This window comes from Motacilla alba, chromosome 2 (assembly GCF_015832195.1).
Source record: "Motacilla alba alba isolate MOTALB_02 chromosome 2, Motacilla_alba_V1.0_pri, whole genome shotgun sequence".
Taxonomy (NCBI): Eukaryota; Metazoa; Chordata; class Aves; order Passeriformes; family Motacillidae; genus Motacilla; species Motacilla alba.
Genome location: NC_052017.1, coordinates 48,889,458 through 48,913,190, shown reverse-complemented (window position 1 = coordinate 48,913,190; position 23,733 = coordinate 48,889,458). Strand labels below are relative to the sequence as shown.

The 23,733-nt window shown below is 36.1% G+C and overlaps 1 protein-coding gene across 45 annotated transcripts in view; it reads right to left on the bottom strand.

Moving 5' to 3' along the window:
* The window catches only part of CLASP2 (cytoplasmic linker associated protein 2), a 145,707-nt gene that overhangs the window by 32,371 nt on the left and 89,603 nt on the right, over window positions 1-23,733 (bottom strand). For 10 of the 45 annotated variants that reach the window (XM_038123947.1, XM_038124000.1, XM_038123955.1 and 7 more), the window contains 11 exons: window positions 23,280-23,335; window positions 21,983-22,153; window positions 18,640-18,663; window positions 15,842-15,859; window positions 13,822-13,923; window positions 13,658-13,684; window positions 10,734-10,760; window positions 8,644-8,814; window positions 7,606-7,713; window positions 3,830-3,892; window positions 3,059-3,165 (listed from right to left, as the gene is read on the bottom strand). In XM_038123947.1, the coding sequence (XP_037979875.1) occupies window positions 3,059-3,165; window positions 3,830-3,892; window positions 7,606-7,713; window positions 8,644-8,814; window positions 10,734-10,760; window positions 13,658-13,684; window positions 13,822-13,923; window positions 15,842-15,859; window positions 18,640-18,663; window positions 21,983-22,153; window positions 23,280-23,335 (874 nt within the window). The remainder of the gene's footprint in view (window positions 1-3,058; window positions 3,166-3,829; window positions 3,893-7,605; window positions 7,714-8,643; window positions 8,815-10,733; window positions 10,761-13,657; window positions 13,685-13,821; window positions 13,924-15,841; window positions 15,860-18,639; window positions 18,664-21,982; window positions 22,154-23,279; window positions 23,336-23,733) is intronic. The other 35 variants (XM_038124176.1, XM_038124183.1, XM_038124217.1 and 32 more) reach the window with 13 other exon arrangements.

Here is a 23,733-nt window from a genome sequence, read left to right as displayed (position 1 = left end):
ATTGTTACTTAAGTACAAAATCTTGATTTGAGCTATTTGTTTAACTTTAATATCTAAATTTTGTCATTGCAACAATTACAGTCAATGTTCTACAAAAAAACTGATTACATAATGCAAAATTCCAAATCTCCTTCAACAAAAAACAAGCCAACAAAACAAAACACAACATACCATAAATCAGAGGGGGAAAAAGAAAAGCTATTTATCCTAAAATGAAAAAAACCCACACATCTCTGCAAAACAGCTCTTGCCATTCAAACTCTGGAGCTGAAGTCAGCATTTAAAAACTCAGTTTCGTTACACACTGAAAGAAGCAGTAGTAGAAGTGATCACCTTCCCCTTAATTACCACTGCCATTCCCACAGGGTTCTCGTTTTTCACCATGGAATAACTTAAAGGATATCACAATACTTATCACAAATTCATCAATACAACAGGTAACAAGCAGGCCTATTGTCAACAAAACGAGCATACACACATGTGTAAGAGAATAACTGAAGGGAAAAATCATAGAGATGTTAAGTGTTTTATAAAAGAGACACCATAAGGAAAAAAAAACCAACTTTTCAGTAAATGAATCTGAAATGCCAAGGATGGTACTAAAGTAAAAGGCAAAAATATGGAAAGATTTCCATTATTGCTGCATTTTACACAGAAATATTCAAAACAGATCTTAGGCAGAAAACTGACACCTCTTTGGCTTCACCACCACTAAAACTGGCCAAGTATATTTCATAAAATACAAAAGACTAACACAACCTGGAATATTTTTGTATTTATATTACATATGTCAGGACTCTGCATTTCACCTTTGAAAAATACCACTATGAGCGTGAATCTTCAGTCTATGATAAAACAATAAGGGTCTTTATTACTAGATTTTCATGTACATGGAGCCATTTGTACAGGACAACCTGTACCACTTAAAGCATGGCAAGGAACCAGGCATGCAAAAACAAAAATAATAAAGTGATGCAGTTCTTGATCCTTCTTTGTAATGTCAGACTCTAGTTAAAACATACAAACTCATTTTCCTCTAACATATCTAGCAGCATTACGGTATTTTGGATCCAGGAAATGCAAACCAGTTTCTCTGAAGAAGCTTTATTGCTTCAACAAAGCAGGACATAGTCAAGCCTCAAGAGAAGTCATTGGAAACATTACTTTCTCCTCCACTTATATTCTTACTACATTATTTGCCCAGGAAATTTGAAAACTAGAAGGCTGCTACAAGTACTGAAGATACTCTTTGTGATGCACCCATGTGGAGAGGACCATAGCACAGACTTTCCAGTTATAGCCAGAAAATTTCAATGTTCCATGGACTGTATTTCTATTGCTCCCTATTCCAAAATCCAGACTGACTTCCAGTTTAAAAACCAGCATTCACTTTCAATGCTGAAAACTTTTAGCAAGTTCGTTATAACAGAAAGGGGAAAATGCACTCAACTTTACCATGACCTCTTCTGCAAAATTTCACAGATATTCTAATCTTTATGCCAGTGAAGGCACACGAATTTTAAACTAGTATGTCAAGAAAGAGGTATTAACCAAGAAATCAATAAACAGTCATACTAAGAATATGACAGAGGTCTTCAGATTTTGAAATTTTGTTTCTCTCTATGGAGTTATTTCTGACTGTAATTTAGAGTCTAATTTGTAGTTTTTTACTAACTTTCAAAATAATAGTTTTTCTTAAACCAGAGAAATAACCATTTCTTTAAATCATTCTGGTAACTAGAAAACAGATACTTACAAGTATTTAATGAGATTCAAATAGCATACAATAATTGATAAAAATGTATCTGATTCATAGCATCAGAATTTTAAATTAACCAAGGATTTCAGCTTGCTGATGTAAATATCAGAATAGCAAAATAGATCATGGATTTGTCTTACAGGGGCAGGAAGGCAGAGGAGCCACAGCCACCTTTTTAAAGAACAGTACAGCTTAAGAAAGAGAATAACCAGTTTTAACTTAGTGTAGCATTTTGAAAACAAAGGAGAACAAAATCTAAACTTATGCGATGCTACCTGCTGTGCTGGTTCTGGCTGGGCTAGAGTTAATTTTCCTCACAGCGGCTTGTGTGGGGCTGTGTTTTGGATTTGTGCTGAACACAGAGTTGATAACAGTGAGGTTTTGTTATTGCTGAGCAGGGCTCACATAGAGCCAAGACCTTTTCTGCTTTTCCTACTGCCATGCTGCCCAGGAAGCTGGGGGTGAAAGGGAGACCGGGAGGAGACACAGCCAGGACAGGTGACCCAAACTGACCAAAGGGACATTCCAGACCATCTGACATCATGCTCAGTATATAAAGTGGGGGGGAAGAAGGAGGAAGAGAGGGATGTTTGGAGTGATGGCGTTTGTTTTCCCAAGTCACTGCTGTGTGTGGTGAGGCCCTGCTCTGCTGGAGATAGCTGAACACCTGCCTGCCCACAGGAAGCACTGAATCAATTCCTTGTTTGGCTCTGCCTGGATGTATAGGTTTTGCTTTTTGTATTAAACTGTCTTTATCTCAAGCCACAGGTTTTCTTGCTTTCACCCTTTTGATTCTCTCTCTGACACCAGTGTGGAGGAGAGCAAAAGTGGCTGTGTGGGGCTTGGCTGCCCAGCTATCATTTTCTCTCCTCAGCATCAATTTCACCTGCTGTCCGACAGAAAAACTTTAAATGGCACCCAGGCTTCTGGCAAGCAGGCTTTAGCTGTCATCACTCCCAGCTCTAACAAGCCTTCAACCTATCCTGAAGTTTTTCTGGCTGTTGTGAGAAACTGCTGGTTAGTTCTGCCTACTCAAGTGGCTCCTTGGGCCACTCCAACACCAGAGTCCAAGACTGTTTTCTGTCTGCCATGAAAAAAAGCATGCTTCTCAAAAGTTAAAAATTCTGCGGGGAATGAAAATTCCAATACTTGCAGCTCCACCAACTCAGTTTCTTTTTTTTTTTTTTTCCCTCAAGAAGCCAATAAAATGATAAATTAAAAGTTCTTCTGCATGCTAATTACAGGAACCAAACACTCAAACAGCCTGCAACCTACACAAGGTAAGTGTGTGATTCTTACCAAAGCATCTGCTACTGCCTCTTCCACGTCAGAACCTGTGTTCAGAACTCGCATAGCACTGACTGATGACGATAATCTACTCGACTGACTAATTCCAAAGCCAGTGCCTGTTACAACAACAAAAATAAATACAAAGAATTCAATCAGAATAGAAAGCTGGGATGTAAATATCACACTCACTCATAAAAACCCAAGTAGAAGAAAAGCATTTGCTTAGCATTTTTAATAAGTTATGTAGTGGATAAAATAACCATTTCCATTCTGAAGTCTTTAGTGGTACAGACAAAAGTAAGAATTCAAGTAAAAAGCCAGTCACCTATAAACATTCTGTTTCAACATCACATGGAAAAACCCCTATAAAACAATGATTTTAATTGAAACAAGTTTTGCTTTTTTAAAAATAATGTCTTCTTCATTTTGGGTTTTTGTTTTCATTTAGAAAGAATGCAAATACAATAGGAAGGCTATTGAGACTGTTGATTAGAAAACTACATGCATAAAGAATGCTCTACAAATACTAAAAAACAAAAAACTAAAAAAAGCTTTTCTGCAAGTAAAAAAATATTGTTAAGGAAAAAAAGGATTAACATTGGAGGATGAGGGTGGAGACAAAATCTAGCAACACAAAGACTATCTGGATTATTAAAACCACAAAATTTAAATTAATATAAATAATGTTTTCTAAAACTGAACTATGAGAATAACCAAGTGGGTGGGAAAAAAAATCCAGGATGACTGCACAGATGACAGCAAAGGGTACTCATCCTTCACCTGTGGCCCCATAAGCATCAGGAGCGTAGAGGGCACCAGTGGATCTGGAGTGATGTCTGGAAGCTGCAATAACAGGATTAAATAAACCCTATCTATGACCATGGAATCAAAGTGCTGCAATAGCTGCTCAGGCGAACAAGAGAATATTTATCAAAAAGATTCAGCTTAAGCACAAGAAACCGAGTATTAAACAGAAGCAAAAATCTTCAGAGTAGTTCTTTGATTATACCAAATATGATTATATAGGTTTATGTACACTGGACATTTCATGCATAATTTTTTTTTAATTTACAAGATTAAGAGCAGGGTAAAAGCAAGTACGTTTAAGTTCAAAGAAGAAAAGGTGCACAGACACACATGCACACACTCACACACAAACAGAATCACCAGAAATACCTAAAAAGTTATCAGTCCACTGACATTGGTTTTGCATTGTGGACTTAAATAAATTCTGTGTGTTCCAGTCCCAGACAGATCTCACACATCAAACACTATCTGCAAAAAAGTGCCTCCTGCACAAACCTGCTGTGCTGGCAGATGACAATTTGTACACACTTGAATTCTTGCCTATGTTGCAGACAACTCAACCTCAGTTAAAAACTCACCACTATGTAAATGAAGTTAAAATTAGCCAATTATAAGTTTAACATAAGCCAACCAGTGCACTTAATAATTCACATACTTACTATTTTATTTAAATAAATAAAATGTGAAGCTGAAACTTTAGTTACTACAGCTCATTAAGATTCTTTGAAGTTCTGGCAACTGGAAACTGAAGATCTTTAAGGATTTCTGAATAAAACTGAGTACCCCACTCCTTATGGCACTTGTATAGAATTGCTTTTTTTAGTGATTCTGAAGAAGCTGACTCACCATTGCTAGTATTTTCTTTCTTAAAACAAGCAATTTTAAAATTAAATGTGTTTTTAAACAATTCAACTTTTTTCTTCAGTTCATTAGAATTTTATCACCACATAAATGACAATTTAAATTTGGACCCAAATGTCCACCCAGAGGCAAAACTCCCACATAAAATCTTACGATTTAATAAATAACTGTAAATGCATGTATCTTACTCCTTCTGTATATATAAAGTAGCAAAAACAGACAAATCAAATTAATCATCCTTTTCTCTGATTAACAAAGACCATTCAAGAGTCTGATTTGAATCACGTACAGGTGAACCATGGATTAAGCAACATTTTGGGAAGGACCTTTTAACTTGAGTGCACTTCCACAACAATCCGAAAGAAAGATCCCAGAAATCCTCTATCCTCAATCCTCTAAAGATCCCAGAAACAACACTGTGTCTTTCCACATTAAGTTCTCCACTCCTTACATAAGGTACAGTGATGTACTTTATTTCTGACTAATCCTACATGAGGATGTTTGGCTAGGGCATTTTAGCTTGGAATTAATGCTTCATGGAATGCTTGGTTCTTCAGAAAGTGCATCTCAGCATGGAAAAGGAGACAGGACTGAGGATGTCTCAACACAGACATCACAGCTGACAGCTCTACAAATACAAGCATTAATGGGATAAACTTTCCCCTTACTTTCCATCAATGAACACTGAAAATTACAGGTTCAACTGAAAACTAAAAATTGAAACTTTAGGCAAGAAACTTGAAATTACTCCTGTCCCTAGATACATTTCAAATATGCTGGACAAGTTTTTAAGACAGTGAAAGAAGGCACTATATATAGGGTGAAATGTACCTCATTCCAAAACATATTTTCAAGAATATTCTTTGTACCCCTCAAACTGCAGAAACTGTCAAGTATTTACCCTTGCTGGTGCATTTTTTTAAAGTATGAATCAAAATAAGACTTTAAATGGAATCACACTAAGATGAAATTAACGATTTCTTAGCTAAAATATGGACATTATACTAGTCTGATATTTAATACTGACTATATTTAGCAAAAGTAGACACTTGTATATAAATTACAAATCACTTGCTTCTTAATGGTGCTTATCTCCCAGTTTATAACATTATACTGAGATGTGAGATTACATAAACACTTCATACCAATGTATACAGTGGAGCAAATATGTAGCATTTAGGTCACTTTATACCCTAAAGGGAGATAAAATCCATTTTATTTCATTTGTGTTCATAGGCAAAAATTTCTGTGCTGACAATGAGAGGCAATACAAGTTACATTCCCCTATTCATCCCCATGTCAAACTGTCTCTAGATAAACAGAGCTGAATTTGCCTTATTTCATCTTTCACTTGTACCAATAAAACAATGAGTGACATTTTAAATAATTCAAATAAAAATTCATACTAAAAGAAATCTTCATTTATTCCCATTCCCCGTATAATTTCCTTTTTTTTTTTTTAACCAATGCTGGATTCCTATACATGTTACTTTGCATTCTCTGTGCTACCAGACAATTCCACCTATTTCACTAGTAAAAGTACTTGCTATGATATCTGAGTTATGAAACTGAACTACATAAGTAAGAATAAAACCTCCAGTGGCATCTAAGCCAAATATCTCATGGTATTGCCTAATACAGACTTCTTAAGACAGCAAGCATTCGACCAATTACAAAATGTAAATCTGATCTTGCATGCATGAAATTCAAATCCAGCTGTAATGCAGCAAGAGAAGCACCAAGAGTTCTGCAAACCACTCATATTTTTAAAAGAACAGAAGGTACATACGTACTTCAACACAATCTCCCAGCTGTGTTTTAGGAAAAAATACAGGTTTCCTAATAGATCCTGCGTAACATCTACTTTTAGTATCATTTCCCAATCAAACAGCATCTGGGCAAACTAGCATTAGTTACTGAAACAGCTTTCATTCAATTAATCTGTACTCTCCCAGTAAAACCATGGCTGGCAGGAAGCCCTAACAGACCACAACATATGTCCAGTGCTAATTAGGAGTACAGTAGGGTGCCTCAATTTGAGATAGAAACCAGAGATTTACTATTTTCAGACTATGTTTAACAGCTAGTATTATGAAGTCCTTAACTGTAAGCTACACTGAACAAAGCAAATAAGAAGGATACATGCTGAAGACTATTTCAGAGAAAGGTAACACCAAAAAGAAATCTGTTTCAGATTCAGTTGCACAGAGTTTAATATTACCAAACAAAAACTCAATCAACAAACCCAGTATGTAAAAGCACTTTAAGAAAAATTTACTATCAACTTTGTAGTAATCTTGACAAAGATCCATGGAAATGAAAACCTTCCCTAATCCTTAACCAACATGTTAAGGTAATTATAAACTAATATCCTTACGCCTCATTGACATCTAAGAAACAGACTGAATATTGCAAAACCTTGCTATTTGTGTCAGACCAATAAGCTGCTGGCCATATAGCTAAGGGGACATAATTAAGTGTGTTTTCTTCTTACACACTAAAACAATTCATTGACTAGGCAGAAAAATTTAAGCGACAGCTGACCCTGCACTCAAGTACCCAAGCAATGAGTGCTGCAATGAAAAGAGAAAGAAGTAATTTCAAAAAAATATCCAAAACCGGGAGTGCCTTTTCAAAATGGCATCTAGACACTGCGCATCACACACCTTTCTAGACTTGGTACTTCAGACTAAGCCTAGCAAAGCCTGTATTTTTTCTGTGTGCAGCCCATTCACACACTGGTCAGTCCTCCATCGGGGTAAGTGAGGGGAGAGCCAAAGGAAGGGAGAACACGGTGGCCAGCTACAAGCTAAACGAAGGAGGCACGGATTAGGTGCACGTAAGGAAGGGCAGGGACAGCCATGCACGACAAGGCTCCGAGTACTTACCGAGGGGCGGGAAAGAGCGGACAGGGCTCGTGTCCCTGCTACTTTCACGGCTGGCCTCCCTGCTGCAGCCCTGACTCACACTAGGCCGAGGAATGCGGCTGCCTCGCGCTAGTATGATTCAGGGTGCAGACAAACAGCGGCACAAAGGGAGAAGACATAAGAAAAGTTGCAGTTTTAATGCAATTCTGTTCCGCAGTAAGATCAAAGACGCATTTCTAAGAAAAGACATTGATGATTATGTCCACTTCAAATCATAACCTTTTTTACAGACTTTATTGGTTGTGCTGGGTTAGCCTAAGTATAGTCAGTTCAATGGAATTATTTTTTTGCACAGCTTAAAATGGAAATTTACTAACTCTTGACAGAATGGTTCAAAGACCCTTTGGAAAGGATGGAGAAAAAACAAGCAACATAGAGTAATGATTCGGGATTTGCGCTCAAGATCAAGTTAATCAACAGTAGCACCAATGGAACACTCCACAGCTTTATAAAGAAGGAAAATAAAACAATGCATCTAAGATAAAAATAAAAAATACAAAGGAAGAATGGCATCAATACCATTAAAATCAACAGATGTTTTTCAATACCGTTGTTTGCAATAAAGAGTAATTGAATAATACTGAGGCTGATGACATGTAACCTTCATTTTAGCATCACACATTTTAGCATCACACATTTTAGCATTTACACATGTGCGCACACACACACAGAAGACATAAAGTAATGAAGAACATTTTAAAAATGATATTACACTTTCATTCAAAGGATATGTGTATTTTGGGTGTGAAGTGAAAAAAAGAGAAGGAAGAAAGGGACGTGAGGAAAAGAACAACTACAACATTTTGACAAGAAAAACCTCAAATTTCAGCTTCAGTTTAAAATTGTCTCATGTATCAAAAACTAGTCTCAGAAAATAGCCACGTTCCAGGATGTATTCTATTTTTTTCATCCACCTATAATTAAACAGCAGCTGTAGATATCCAGCACTTAAAGTAAGAAGGGATATAAAGAAACCAAGAGTTATTTGGTGACTCTTACCTACTGACAACCTAGAAGGACTAGCTTCTCTACTGCATCCCTGACTTCGTGGGATTTTGCTCCGTTTTTGTGCAGCTGCAGGATTCACCAACACTCTCTGAACTCCTGTGTTCACAGTGGAAAGTGTGGTTGTTGTCAAAACTCTTCCAGGAGACCCGGATCTACTGCCAGCTGAAGGTAGAATGAATAAACATTAGCACAGTGGACAAACAATCATGGTTAAGAAGAAAATAATACTTGAAGTTAGTAGGAAGGTGGTGGCAGACTGAAATGATCAGGAAAAACTTACAAGGTAAAAACATGAAATAGAATGCCTTGGTCCAAGTTCTTACAGTACTGCATACAAGGTAGTTAAAATTATCAATGCAAGGAAGCACTTGACATTTAGCACTACATGAGCTAAGAAACGACAATTACTATTTCTGGACTTCGTCAAGAGTTCCACAGTCCTAAAATGAAGGTGTTCTTTTTTTTTAAGCCATGTGGTCTCACTAACCACATTCTCTATTAATAAAGAAAAGCAAACAAACAAACCTGTAAGAAAGGTAAAGGGAGAAATTTTAAACCAGGATTTCATAACTATCTCAGCTTTTCCAATGTAACCAATGTTAGAATTAATTAATGTGATTTTCCTAACATTTGAAATCTTCTCCCTTGCTTTTAAATGCATGGTGTCTTCAAGGACTATTCTAACATTAAATAAAATGTGACAGAAGACAGAGTACACATATACATTTCTGTGGAGATTACCCCACAAATTACAGAAAATCTTCAATTAGTTTTAAACAAGGTAAAAAATTAACTAGGATATATTTAAGTGTCTTAAATTGCTGTTAATTAAAACTGTATAGTACAAAGTACTACAGATGTTCAAGGTACAGTATCACTACCAGAAACCGTGGTCACTTATCTTTAATTTTGATATTTCAGTTACAGAACATTTAAGTTCTAAGTTCTTAACAGAGAATTCATTCTTCCCTAACTGTAACTAATATATATCACCAGCTGGTACTAATATAGTTTCCAGCTGTACAATTCAAGAGATATGACCAAATAAAAAGTAAAACAGAATTTCAATCAAAGAATAATTACATACAGATTTGAACTCTTCATTAATCTTTAAAATACAATCAGGTAACTGTATGACCTCAGTGATGCTATCAGATTTACAGACAACATGCAACTTTTCAAGTGAATTTCATGGGTTACTTCTTATGAGACACATTGAAAAAAAGATACAAGTTGACTAAAGCTTGACTATATGGGAAAAGAAACCAAATCCCAAACAAAGGATAACATATGCTGGGTGGAAGAGAGAAATCTAAAAAAATGTACCATGCATGTACTTTCAGATTCATTGTTTGAATTCAAACTTGAAATGATTATTTAGCAAAATCCCTTTTCCACTATGGGCCTATTCAGCAGAAATCATAAATAAAGTATTATGTAGCCTGGAAAAAAACAAGCACAACTTCTATAGCAACAGAAGAATAAGCAAACCCATAAAACTGCTGTTATGTGCAAAAATTAAGGGTTTGACAGCTTCTTCATACCAGGGTATTTCAACTTAGACCCGATATTACTATGCTTTCTTCCTGTTTTGTATCTCTTTAAAACAGTAAAAATATAGAAGGTTTCACTGTGCTGCAGACTTGTATGTTTTCTTCCATGGGTCAGAAATCTAACAAAAACTTTCTCTTCTCAGAATATTCAGAAGAAATGCAACCACTTGTTTTAATACTTTATTTAATCTTTCTATAGTCTGACCTGCAAAGTGCACCACTGCAGTGTAAACTAACTGAATGCAGCTACACAGCCTGACAACAGCAGCACTGGCATACTCTTGTCACTATTACCTCTACCAGCAGATCTAAGTGAGCTGAATGATGAAAGAAAGATTACTAAGGCACTACTCCAAAATGACTCCTTCCCATCTCTCCTGCTTTCTACAGAAGGATTGCACCCAATTAAGTTACGCACAGCATACGGAAAAAAGCCAGCCAGAATTTCTGCTGAATAGGGTCCTTAAATGAGGTATGTCAAACAGGTGATCAAACAATGATGTGTACACAAATTCTGTAGACTCTTACCACCAATGGGGTTAGCAGACTGTGATCCTGAACAAGTGTAAAGGCAGGATTAGGGTAGGGATTTATAATCCATGAAGAGGGAGGGAGCAGAGCAGATTAAAAAATGAATGGCAAATGGAAATAAGAAAGCTTTAGTCATTTCACACAGGAAAAAAAGCCACAAGGGGGTTATGCTAAAGCAGTGCTATTAAGTAGCTTCCACAATTGAAGAATTAAACTCAGATGCTATGTACAAAGCAGATGAAGCAAAGCTGCACAAGCAAATTACAATTCTTCAGCTTTCTAATCAACAACTCAACAACTGAAGAATTAAATTTCAATTAAGCATGAAACTGTAGCCTGGATATTACTTGAAAAGAATATTACATTGCCAAAAAGGCTCAAGAAGTTCAACAGCTGAACAAAAATTACACACAAGATCAAAACTTTTTTTTTTGAGACACAACAGTAAAGGAACTGAGCTGCAGGTGCGGTGGATGACCAAAACAAAAAACCAAATTCACAATGGCATAACTGAAAAGACTTGCATAGAATTCTTAGTTTTCCTCTTTAAAAGTAATCTTGAGTATAAAAGGAAGAATTTATTTCCATTCAGGAATTCTCTGAATGTTGACTGCAATGCAATTTTAGAAGACCCTGTTAAATTACCCAACAACCAAACTAGAAAGAAGAGGAAAAAAATGTAATCATTTTTTTCCATAGGTAAAAATAAAACAATGAGGCATTTACTTTATGTTAATTTAAAAACAGAAGAGTAAAGGGCTTTTAAAACCCTAAAAAAAAGGTTTTTGTAAAAGCATTCAAATTTGCAAGTCTTTCATAAAATGATTTTTGAACAAAAGATAGCAATAACCCAAAAATTAACAAAAGCATCTGTGCTAGAGTGGTTTAAAAAAAATAGCTTAAATCTAGTATGAAGCTATTTTCTCATTGTATAAGCTGGGGAACTAAAACAATCCCCTGTGTGGAAACATTAAGCATCACGCTTCACACAATGCTGTGAAAATTTTCAGTCACATAAAGAAGCATCACCCAAATAGCTGGCATACAGTGCCTGAGAATTCTCCTTGGCCTGTCCATTTGTATTTGCCCTGTTTATCTTCCTTAAAACATCTCAGAATTCTTGTTCTCCCCCACTGACAGGTTATAATGAGCTATTTGAAGCAATTGGTTCTGAACAGAAGTAGTAATAAAAGACTGTAAAGATGCATTCATGCATTTAATTTTCACACATCATCACCTGTAGTCAGATCTAGTTATCTCAATTTATCTCTTTAGACATTAATACTGTGTAAAAATGAAAAAAAAAAAAAACCAACCCTGTCATTATTAGTAAAAAAACTGGAAAAGCCTAATTTTGCTTCTCTGGATATGCATTCATTTAATGTTATATGACAGTGATCATCACTAAAGTATTATATTGCTATCTAAATTTATCCCCTTCCCCAGACATTTATTGAACATCTTCACTTTTTATGAATTTACCAAATCTATTCCAAGTGCAAAAGTATTTTCAAAAATCTTAATTCCAAACTTTCCTAATACTAATGAAAAAATTGATACAGACACTACTTATAGCTTTTCATAGAAGGGAAAAAGGGATTAGAAGGAACTTTACCTTCCCTCCCTCTTAAAATATTCACATAGTCTTTGCTTATGGTACAGTGTAGCAATCTGTAAAACAAGTTTTGCAGAACTTTTGTCCCAGCCAATAACGACTCATTTTCAGGCTCACATTTCACAAACACTTCTGGGACTAGAGTACTGTCAAAGCCCTTAAGGGAACTTCTACTGAATTTTAACTATGCTACATTTATCTGTTCACATTGTTTGAAAGCTTTATTTCAGAAAACCTGCAAAAACTACATCAGGTTTGATCCAATTGTACTTGTTGGGAAAACAGATTATGCAAAACTGAATGGCAAGTACCCTAACAGGAAAAAAACAGCTACTACCTGCTTTTTTAACTTCTAAAATCATTCTATTTACAATAGATGCAGTCATTGCTATGAAGATAAATGCTTCTGCCATTAAACAAATTATTACAGGGTTTTATTAAAGAAAGTGGATATGGTTAGTGATAGCAAAATAACTGTATTGAAAATTTTAAACCTGGTAAAAATTTACTGGTTTAGAACATTAGATCTGACAATTTATACAAGTGGGAAGTTAATTTTAAAGTTATGGTGCATTTGTCTTCTTTTCATTAATTTAGATGCAGTTCATCAAAGATAAGAATCTGAAAATGCTACAGAGCTTAGTCAGAAAATGTCTGTTGGAGGCATGGGATGTGTGGACGAATTGCTGTAGGTCAGCCAGTGCCAAGAGTGTGAGGTAATCAGGTCTTTTTAATAAATGACCAAGTGCTTGGCTAGATCTACTTTGGTTACTATACACATACAGAAAATTACTGTGGATTAGCTGACACACATTAAATTGCATGTTTTAACCCTTTGACTCAACACAAGCTCAGTAACTGATTGTAATGTGAGGGGTTAGCAGTCTTCCTTCAAAGAAGAGTTAAGTAAAGGCAAGAGTTGTAATACAAAAAAAATGAGTTTATACTCAAGAGCTACAGCAGTGCCTAGCTTAAAGAAAATGGGTATTTCTGGCTAAAATAAGACTATTTTAAAAATGGAAAATTAGGTCTCAGGTAACAATGAGAACACCATTCAGCCTACCCATTCTTCTCTATTACTAGTCCATGTTTACTGGCCTTTCATGTTGGAGAAGTCAGAAAAGGGGGGAAAAGAATGTTGAGAAGTTATAATTGAAGACAGAATTTAAGGATAGATTTCACTTCCTGCTGCATTATCTATTTTAATTGGCAAACTAAGACCTAACCTAGTATTTTGTCCAGAGAAAAACAACATGAATCAGAAAAGCATGCAAATACCACTGACCCAAAACACTGAAAAAAATACCTTCATTTTGGTCTGGCGATGATGAACCTAAGGCACAGAACAACAACTCAGTATGTAGCTTTTTAAAAAAAAAATTAACTTTGACTGTAGCCATTGGTCAATGAATATATGCTTAAGCATTTGGCCTCTTTATCAGGTATAACTGATAAACAGAAAATACATACGCTGAGATTGTGACACCACTTTGGTTCTACTCCGTCCTCTGGAATCTGTTTTAGAATTCCCAAAACCAACAGAAGGGGTTGAGAGCTTTGATCGTATACGACCTAGAAAAGAAAAAGGGCATTAAATCAGTTTTTCAGTCAGGCAGGAACCAGAGCATCAGTAGTATTTATTAATATTTTCTAAAGTTTTTGCATATAAAAGAAGCTCAATGTAACTCGGTGACAATTCACTTGGGATAATTAGTAGATATTTGAACACCTTGAGGAATTCAATAGCTGAGGAAGCAAGATACTTCTCCTCTGATGCTACATGTTTCAGTAAACAATTTGCACATTAAACCTTCAACACCCTGGACTGGCTAGCTAGCTCTTCCAACATATATGTGTCAACTACATTGTAAAAGGGGAAGTTTACTCAATACAATGCACTGCAAACATTAATGCTGCTGTATCAGGTACAGTCTTCTCATGATTACTTGAGCTTCTAATTCTACTTCTGCTGTCATAAAACTACAGATTCTGAGCTTCCTTCCTAACTTCACTCCTCTTTTTAGAAATCTAAGTAGTAGCTTTTTTATTACTGAAGATTCTACTGTTTTCCTGCCCCCAGTCATACAGGCTTCTACATTATTTCCCAGAACTTCTAGAGCATTTTGCAAACACTAAATACATTTAAGTACTTCTCATGACAACATGATATAAAGAAATACTACTCTCCCCACTAGACAGAGAAGCCAAGCAAGAGACAAATTAAACTAAGTATCTACAAATAAAACAAGAGATTCACTTTTCCCTAGAATGCTAAATGTCAAATTCTATTGGGTTTGGTCAAACCCTTCTGCATTGCTAACCATGTTCCATATAACATCCAGCATATACAAAGGAATGACAAAAGAACGGAAGATCCCAGTTGTCTGAATTATAGCTATCTGAAAGATCATTCATAAAAGAAACTAGTGGTGTTGTACAGTACATTTCCCAAGCCAACCTCTCAAACAGAAAAACGAAAACAAAACCAAACTCATGCTAACCATAATTCTTCTAAGTTGCAAGAACAAACCCCAAAAAGTCTGTACAGGGTGGATCTAGCTAAACAATCTCTACATTTTCAAACACAACATAATTAAAATATTTTCTAGACATGCTGAGTCAGTATTTCATCTAAAAGAATTAGGTACGCAGACTGTTATTTAATTCTAGACTCTTTAGGCTTTCCACAGCAGAATTTTGAGATCAACCAAGTTAATATTATTCATCCAAGTAGAGGGAATAGCCATAGATGAGAGTCTATGGGAAGAGAATCAGGATAAAGGAAGTTATTCACTAAAACAATAGGCTTAGCAAGAATGGCTAGATTAACTAGTCCAAACTCTACTAGTTATCCCTGTGCAATGGCAATTGAGAGCTGTGAGACTGCAAGGCATGTTACTGCATTCAGAATTTGGCCCAAAACATAGGAATACAGAGTGCCACTATTTCAATACCATGTTAAAGTATCACCTGGAACCTGTTTCAGTTTTATCAATGTAAAATAAACCAGTTTGTGTCTGTGAGTTAAATGAACTGTTAACTGATTTGAGTCTCTACATCCATGCACTAATGGAAGGTTTAAATGTTAATAGCGGATTGAAAATTAGCTTCCAACTCTCACAGGGGTGAGTAATAGTAGCACCTGCTTCCCAGAGCATGAACACATTTGATGAAATATTCTGTGACAAGATTTGCTTTAAAAAATGAATGCAAAATTATAAAGCCCCTGTATTTTCACAGTAGAAATGTTAAGCAATGGTACTTAAGACTGCAGATGAGTAATTGAGAAAAGAAATAAAAGCAAAAGAATTTTAAAAATAGTACATAACAACCAAGTATTAGATGCATAAGCTGTTAGCCCATGAGCCCATATCTGTTATGAACCTGCACAAAGCCCAAGAAACACCAAGTTCTACTTTTAAAGCTCCATTTGTATCAATGAAAATATGAAGCTGAAAATATTAGCTAGTCTAGCGAAGTAGTTTCTTACCATCTTCAGAAGCTGTTCCTAAACAGAAAAAATAATAAAATACATGATATTCCAAACAATACTATGTACTTCAAATTTCTTTTTGAGATTAATCTTGGGAATCTTGACAAATTTTTTCAAGTGAAGAGAGCTAGAGCTTTTATGTTGCAACTCCATAACTGAATTGAAGTAAAATAATCAAGGAAATTTCCACACTACACTGAGAGCAATTTACAAGAACAAAATGCACATCACTGCCTTTCAAACCACAAAAATTTCAATAGAAGAAAATTACATCTATGAGACCAGTCAAAAAATTATATATACAGATCAAAACAGACATTAAAAATACTGTAATGCAAGCTCTTCTGAAAATATGAAACATACTGTTATACATAACCTCAGAGAAAAACACAGAGACAGTGTTTCCCACACTGGACAGTGATAATTTGACAGGAACTGCCAGCAAAGAGGATTTCTCTGAATTAAGCCTGTGATTACTCTGAAGATACACATGCACATGATCAAGACTTGTTTAGAGACATGGAAGGAATATGAGCTTGCTGAAATCAGATCACACTTGGACAAGTGTGCTGAGCTTAACAAGGCTTGATTTTTGATAACATGAGAGTCAGACAAGCCTTTCTCCCATCAGTACCTAGGAACAGATGGGACCCTGCCTCATCAGCAGTCCTTCCTCTAAGTTCTCTGAAACAGATCTTATTACAGAATACAATGCATACTAGTAATGATAAAAATGTTAAATGCCCCTAAAAAAAAATCAAAGGGTACTTCCATTTTTATTTTCACCCTCTACCATTTTTGCCTTGCAAGAGAACTACATGATGGAAACATCTGTTAGTGTCTTTGGCTATCCTGAACTCAGTCAGATTTGCTGGAAAAGTTCTCATGCTACAATATCTTCACAGAACTATTTTTAAAAACTCCCTTTAAAAAACTAGTTCAGTGTATATTTCAACGCTTCTTCACAAAAATCAGTTACAGTGATATGTATGTAGGAGTGCCTTGAAGTACCCCAGATAAAATTTGCCAGTTTGCAAAAACTCAAAACCAAACCAAAAACCAAATCCCCCAAACCCTGAGCTACTTCTCCAAATTGAACAGTCTTGCAGAGATGGATCTTGGAAGGCAGATTCTATGCAACACATAAGACAGGCTAAGAGACTCCTAAAAGCTTTTAAAAGGGGCAGTTCTGTTTCTTGTTCCTCTCAGCCTTGTGCTACCATCTGGTCTGGATGGCTAAAGGCTCACTGGCAGCTCTAAAAGCTAAATAACAGAGTATTAGTCATTTTCATGAAGTCAGTTTTATGGAGTTTGTTCACCTACAGTAATCAATAATGGAATATCACAAGGTGCTAACAAAAGAAGAGATAAATACGTGGACAAGGTTAGTGGGCAAAGGAAAAATGATTAGTTCCTCCTGGTGGTGGTTAGATCAGAACAGCTGTATCATACAACTACATCTGGACAGCTGAGCTGTTTTCATTCCACCTTGCAGAACATACCTTGAGATAGCTTCTAAAACAAAACCCCACCCTGTTAACTCTGATCAATTGTGTAGCACTTCCCTTGCTGTTTTAAACAGAAATGTCCAACATATCATTCATTGTGACTTCTGGACAGAACAAAAGAAAAAGCCTACATGGCCCTAAGAACCTTTATTTCTGGTGACAATGTCCAAAGCTCAAGATTTTCTATAAATAACAGCTATAAACAAACAGCTACAAGTAAAGCCTACTAGATGCAGCCTGAGGAAATGTAACATGGAAATAAGCAATACAAACACTCCTCCACTTTATTAAACTAGTCTTGACACCTTCAGTGCTCAAAATCAGCTCCAATTCTTTCAGGAAGCATCTGTGTTTTGAAATTATTCAGGATTCTGGTTTAGAGATCTACTTTCTTACTCTTTTCATTTCTAGGAGATACATTAGCTTCCAATAAGCTTCTAATTCTTCCAAACATGCACAGTTAATAAATATGTCATACAAAATATTAAGTAAGCAGCAAACTTACTAAGTGCTTGTTAAGTGTTCCCAAGCAATAAAGTAGAACTACAAGCAGCAAGCTGGGACTGTCACTTTATTATATGAGAAACATTATTTGCACACACCTGAAACAGACAATTGCTACGAGAAGCTTGATGCTCAACTGCTGTGCAGTCCCTCCATGTGTTTGTAACAGAGTGAATTAAGAAAAAGCAAGTACTAAAACTTAGGTGGAATACTTGATAGGCTATTTTAACAGGTAGGTCTTCTTCACAAATGATTCTTCAATAGAATTACATTTTACTACACAATTTACAGGCACTTAAAATTATGTAGCAAACCTAGATTTTATTGGAGGAGATTTTTTTGGTTTTTGCTCTTTTTCATACTTGCATAGTCAAGAATGTTCTGCTCTCCCACAGCTGTTCTACTAAGTCAAAAAAATTGACTACATGTGTAAAACTATGGAATCAACTGGAATTAGATTAATTTCAAAAGCATGTATTTAACTAGTTAAAATCAGCATGTAACAATTACAAAACTGCTGTGTAATTAACAGAGCTTCTTTTTAAAAAGAGGGGTAATGTCAGATTTCTGAATATGTTTCTGTTGCTGATACAGACCAAACATTCACAAAATTGACAAATACAGCGATAACACATAAGACATCAGGATTACACAGGAGTTAATGGAAACAGCATAGTGATTTGTTAATGAACAGACAAATATATTAAACATCAATACTTTTACATGAAAGACACTTTATTAGATAGTTATTAGAATTAGAGGATTGACTAAATAATTTCTTACCATCCATCTTGTCAGAAGTATCCTCTTTGTTGAAAAAGCAGGCAAAGAAACATGGAAAACTTAGTGTGTTAGAATAAAGGTGTTCACAGCAGAGTCATAAAACATTAATTGAGGAAAATACATTAATATTAAATACAGCAGACATGTTTATCTAATTAATGCATGTATAAGCTACCTTAAGCAAAGTTGGTTTTGCTTAGTGCAAGGTACAAAATTACAAAACAGAATACAGGTACCCTGCACAGTGATATTGATTCTCTATTTCCCGAATTTGAGAAAAGCCTTACAGTAAAACATTTATAAATGGTTTCATTCTTTGTGTAAACAGTTACTGAAGCATCGGTACATATTTATATCATTACTGAACCACATATTTATATTTCTTATGAAATTTGCTTCTGAGCATGAAGCCCCACCTGGGGTAAGGGACAAGAGGGAAAAAATAGCACAATTAAGACAGAGGACAAATAAGAGAAAGTTTCATTCTGTTTTAAAAGCATTAAATATTTACCAGTTCAGCTGGAAGGTAGGGCATAAATATTCTGACAGTAACAATCAAAATTAAAATATTTAGCACGAGACATATATAATTACAGCTCAAGCCTCCTCAACAAGGACATTAATACTTAAGGATGTCAAAGATAGTCAACATTTAAAATAACTAGAGAGCATCCTTCTGCTTCTAGCATAGTCTTTTAATAAATCATAAATAAGCAAGAGTTCTTGTATTAATAATGAAAAGGGAAGAGATGGGCGAACACAATTATGGATTACTATGCTTATAAGCTGCTGGCCTTCTGAGACTTTAAATTTGGAAGCTGTGTAAGCAAAAGTTGGATGTTTCTCTGCAAGCCAGGCTGAAAATAAATTCAAGCTCTAGGACACAATGTCATTTATTTTGGTATTGACTGCAACACCTAAAGGAAGTGGAAAGCATTACAGAAATAAAGTAACATTGCCTAGGCCTTTTCAGACCATGGTCAGCTTAAACTTGATATTTCTGTCATTTAACTTTCCATATTTGGGCTACTATAAATAAATCCTTAAAAATGAACAGAAGAAAGAACTTTATAAATTAGCCCATTATCTGAAACATGGCACTTGCTTGGATTTGCACTCCATTCATTTAAAGGTTACCTTTTGAAAACTAAGAGTAAATAATATTTTGAAGCTAATCCACAACAAACAACAGTCACACTGCCTACATGGTATGTATCCTTCAAATTACCTTACCACAGTCAAAAAACTGTTAGGAGATTGAGCCAAGATCAGTCAAGCAGTACTGCTTTTGTGTGACTGCAAACAAACCTTGGTCTCCTTGACTACCACTGCCCTTTTACTGTCTGCACTAGGATTTGACTTTCACTGTACTTTGTCAGTATTATGCTATTTTGCCATTTCAAATGACATCACACAGTTCTCCACAAGTGACTGCATCTGCTAGCAAGGGAAAGCTTTCCAGAAACTCAAATCCTTCAAACGAACAGGACCTGGATTTACTGTTTATTATTCCTCTCTCCCAGTCCTCACTCATCCAATCAATAAATTACAAAGAGAATAAGCTATTTCTGTTACTTTCCTACTAAATCCACCACTTTTTACTTCAATGGAAACCTCTGTGCCCTTCTCAACTCTTGCTTACAAAATTCTTGCCATGAATAGATATTACTTTAAAAGTTGTAAAAGCAGACCAATACTCCAATCAAGAGATAATTTTCTGTGAAAGTCTTAAGACAATATAGTCCCTTCATTTGAGCAGCATAAAGAAGACACTAACAGAGCAGGACCTCTCTCTTTGTTTTCCATTTGACTTTTCTCTCTGTCACCATGCTTTGCACCACTTTTACTTCTCTGAATGCCAGCTTTGTCTGAGGTTCAAAATATATTTTGTTGCACATAAAAATACACCAGGCAATACTCTGATCTTGGAAAATTATCATCCCACCTATTTGAGGCTTTTAGGCATTAAGTTAGGAGGAACTGACAGTTCCAGAATCATAGAACAGTTTGAGTTGGAAGGGACCTTAAAGATCACCATGTTCCAACCCCCCTACTGTGGACAGGAACGCCTTCCACTGGAATAGTTTGCTCCAAGCCTAGTGTTGAACAGTCAGGGATGGATAATTTCCCTGAGGAACGACTGGTGTATCCCCTCCACCAAGCAGCCTCATGTCGGTGTCCACCTGCAACCCAGCAGGTTCTGCTGCCACCACTGTGGGCACCAGAGGGAGCCCACATCCAAAACTGCTATTCCAAGTACTCCTTTTAGTTCAGGATTGCTCACTCTTTAAATTAACACTAAAATCAATGACGTTCACAGCACTTCAACTGGGCCTTGCTGACAGAAAGAATCAACTAATTTTAGGTAGCTTTTAACTGAAGTTCTGACTTTAAAAATTACAACTAAAACCTTTGCAAACCACAGCCTACATGTATGCTAACACCTACCCAAACACAACGCAAATCAGAAGAACTATAGAATTTCTTTGTCTCTTGTGATCACCTACAGCCATATTAACATTAGAACATGTCTCTCCTTGGTGGTCTAGCTGGCACAGAAGCTGAGAAGAAAAAAACAGTTTTGTGAACACTGAACCTCTCTTTCCCCACTGTTATCCCTACAGCACAGATAAGCTAAAAATTTAGAACAAAAATACGTTCATAGTCCTTTATCACCGCCACTTAGTGGATGTTCTAGCACCTACACCACCACTACAATTATCAAATACTTTTCTGCACTCCTACCACTTGTAGCACTTCCTATGTCTAACAGCAAATATTAATGGAGACCATCAGCTAGGTAAAGCATACACATAGTTCCATCAATAGTTCCATCTTCCTCAGGAAGAAATTACAAACTCAATGAACTCAAACTCAATGAACTCAATGTAGTAAGTTACTGTGTGAAGCACTTCTCTATTTCATGAAGAAGCCACCTCTGACTGCCAGGATATCTCTTTAGCACTCTTGTAGAATACTTGAAGAGGTGAGAAAAACAGAAACTCAAGAGCTCTCACACTCATTTCCCTGTTACTTTTATAAACAAAAAAAGACATGATCACCATGTGCTATTAAGTTAAGGTACCACTCCTTAATATTAATTTTAGATTAAGAGATTCAGAGAGCAGTATGGACACACTCTTTGCACTGGCATTCTACCAGCACAAGAAGAATAAAGCATGAAGGAAAGTTTGCGACTCACTTCAGAACACTGGCTTTTCGCCACACTCCAGTGCTACTAACAACGATGACTGCTTTTCAAATACAGGAGTATTGCACTGTAGCTTTTTGATCAAGAAAATGACAAAGACCTCTAAGAGCAGCGCAGAGGTGCTCCCCTTACCTAGGGAGGCGTAGGACCCCGGGGGCAGCCCAGCTGCTGAGAGGCGCCCAGCTCCAGCTGTCTGTCCAGCAGCATGGCGGGCCTTGGCGCCCGCGGCAGCGTTCACGTCGATGTCACTGCGAGACCTCTGCAGGGTGCCCGGGCTTGGGACGCCCTTGCTGCTGCCTGGAACTACCAGAAAAGGGAAACAAAAAAAAAAAAAAGAGTTGATATTGCATAAAATGAATGATATTTAAGAGGGTAACATCTTCTACTGCCGCACCGTGCTTGTAAGAGAGCATGAAAAACTAAGTAAAAAGGTTAAACTAGTATTAAACTAAGAATTACTGAGATTGACAAACAAACTAGACCTGGTCTTGCCACGAATGGCATATAGAAACAGTTTGTGTGACAGTAGTATTTATCTTCATTCAGCATGAAATTTTAGCATTATTTAATGCAAACTGTCTGTTCCTACCCTAGCACAAGTGACATAATTCTGAACCTTCGCGTGATTTATTACGTTATTGAATGATTTGCAAATGTTAAGAAAATTCATATCCTTCCTTGAGATACTGAAGAATAAAATATTCCCACACTTCAGCTAAGGTGAGTTGAATGTGTAGTCTGAAATGTTTTAGGGTCTAATCTTTAGTATTTTTGTATTCACTTCCTATTATTTACTGAATTTTAACTATTTGCCTAATTTTAACCACTGTTTTAGGTCTTCTAAACTTGACTCCCCTTATCAGTATCCATTCTTAATTACACTCCATTTGTAAAAAGCTGTTCAGTGATTACTCTCAAATAGTTACTAAGACATTATGGGAAAAGACACTGAAGTTATTAAATTCCAAAAACTAAACACATAATTAAGCTCTTTGAATTACAAATATGCCATTTGGCTGCTGTTCTTAATTTATTTATTTAGAAAGAGCAACAGCTACATGGGAACAGATGAAAGAGACAGTGAATCTTTAATTTCTAATTGTCATAAGCCTAACCATGAACAGACCAAAGAATGTTTTGTTTCTTTGAGAATGACTGTTCCATGACAAAACTCCAGGACAGAGGATCAATGAATTCAAAATTCATAATAAATTATGTCTTATAATTGAAACAACTGAAACTACAGAAAATGTGAAGTGAGTGTGAGGTAATCTGACCTCCAGGTACAGTTAGTAGCGACACACACCATTTATCTTGGAGACAGGGTAAATGCTGATAGTCAATTTTTAAGCTGCCTTTAGAACTTTTAATTCAAAGAACATGAAGAACAATAACTATGCACTGCACTATATTATTACCACCACCTTACCTCTGCCTGCAAGACTTGCTGGGCTGGCTGCAGACCATTTAGATGACAGAGGCCGACTGAAAAAAGTCAATAAATCCAGTAAGTCTCATGTATCAGATGCAAAAGTCAAAAATAAAAGAGATGGGGAAAAAAATCTGTTCTTTTCTCCCCTCCAACCGTATCAGTGTATTTTATAGTACTGTGTATTTTATAGTACAGTGTATTTTATAGTAGAAAATAAAAATAGAAAATTATAAGAAAACTAGAATTATCTTTTCCCTAGTATTTTATAAAACTACATCCTTATCACAAAGCACTAATCCTTCAGCTACCAACAGGCACACTTTGCTAACAAAGTCCAGACATTCTGTGACTGGGTCACAGAAACACTTAAGGTGGTTGGTCAGTGCAAGGTTTTAACCACAGGGCTGATCTTACACATCAGCCATCAAACAAGACCAGTGGGCGCTACCCA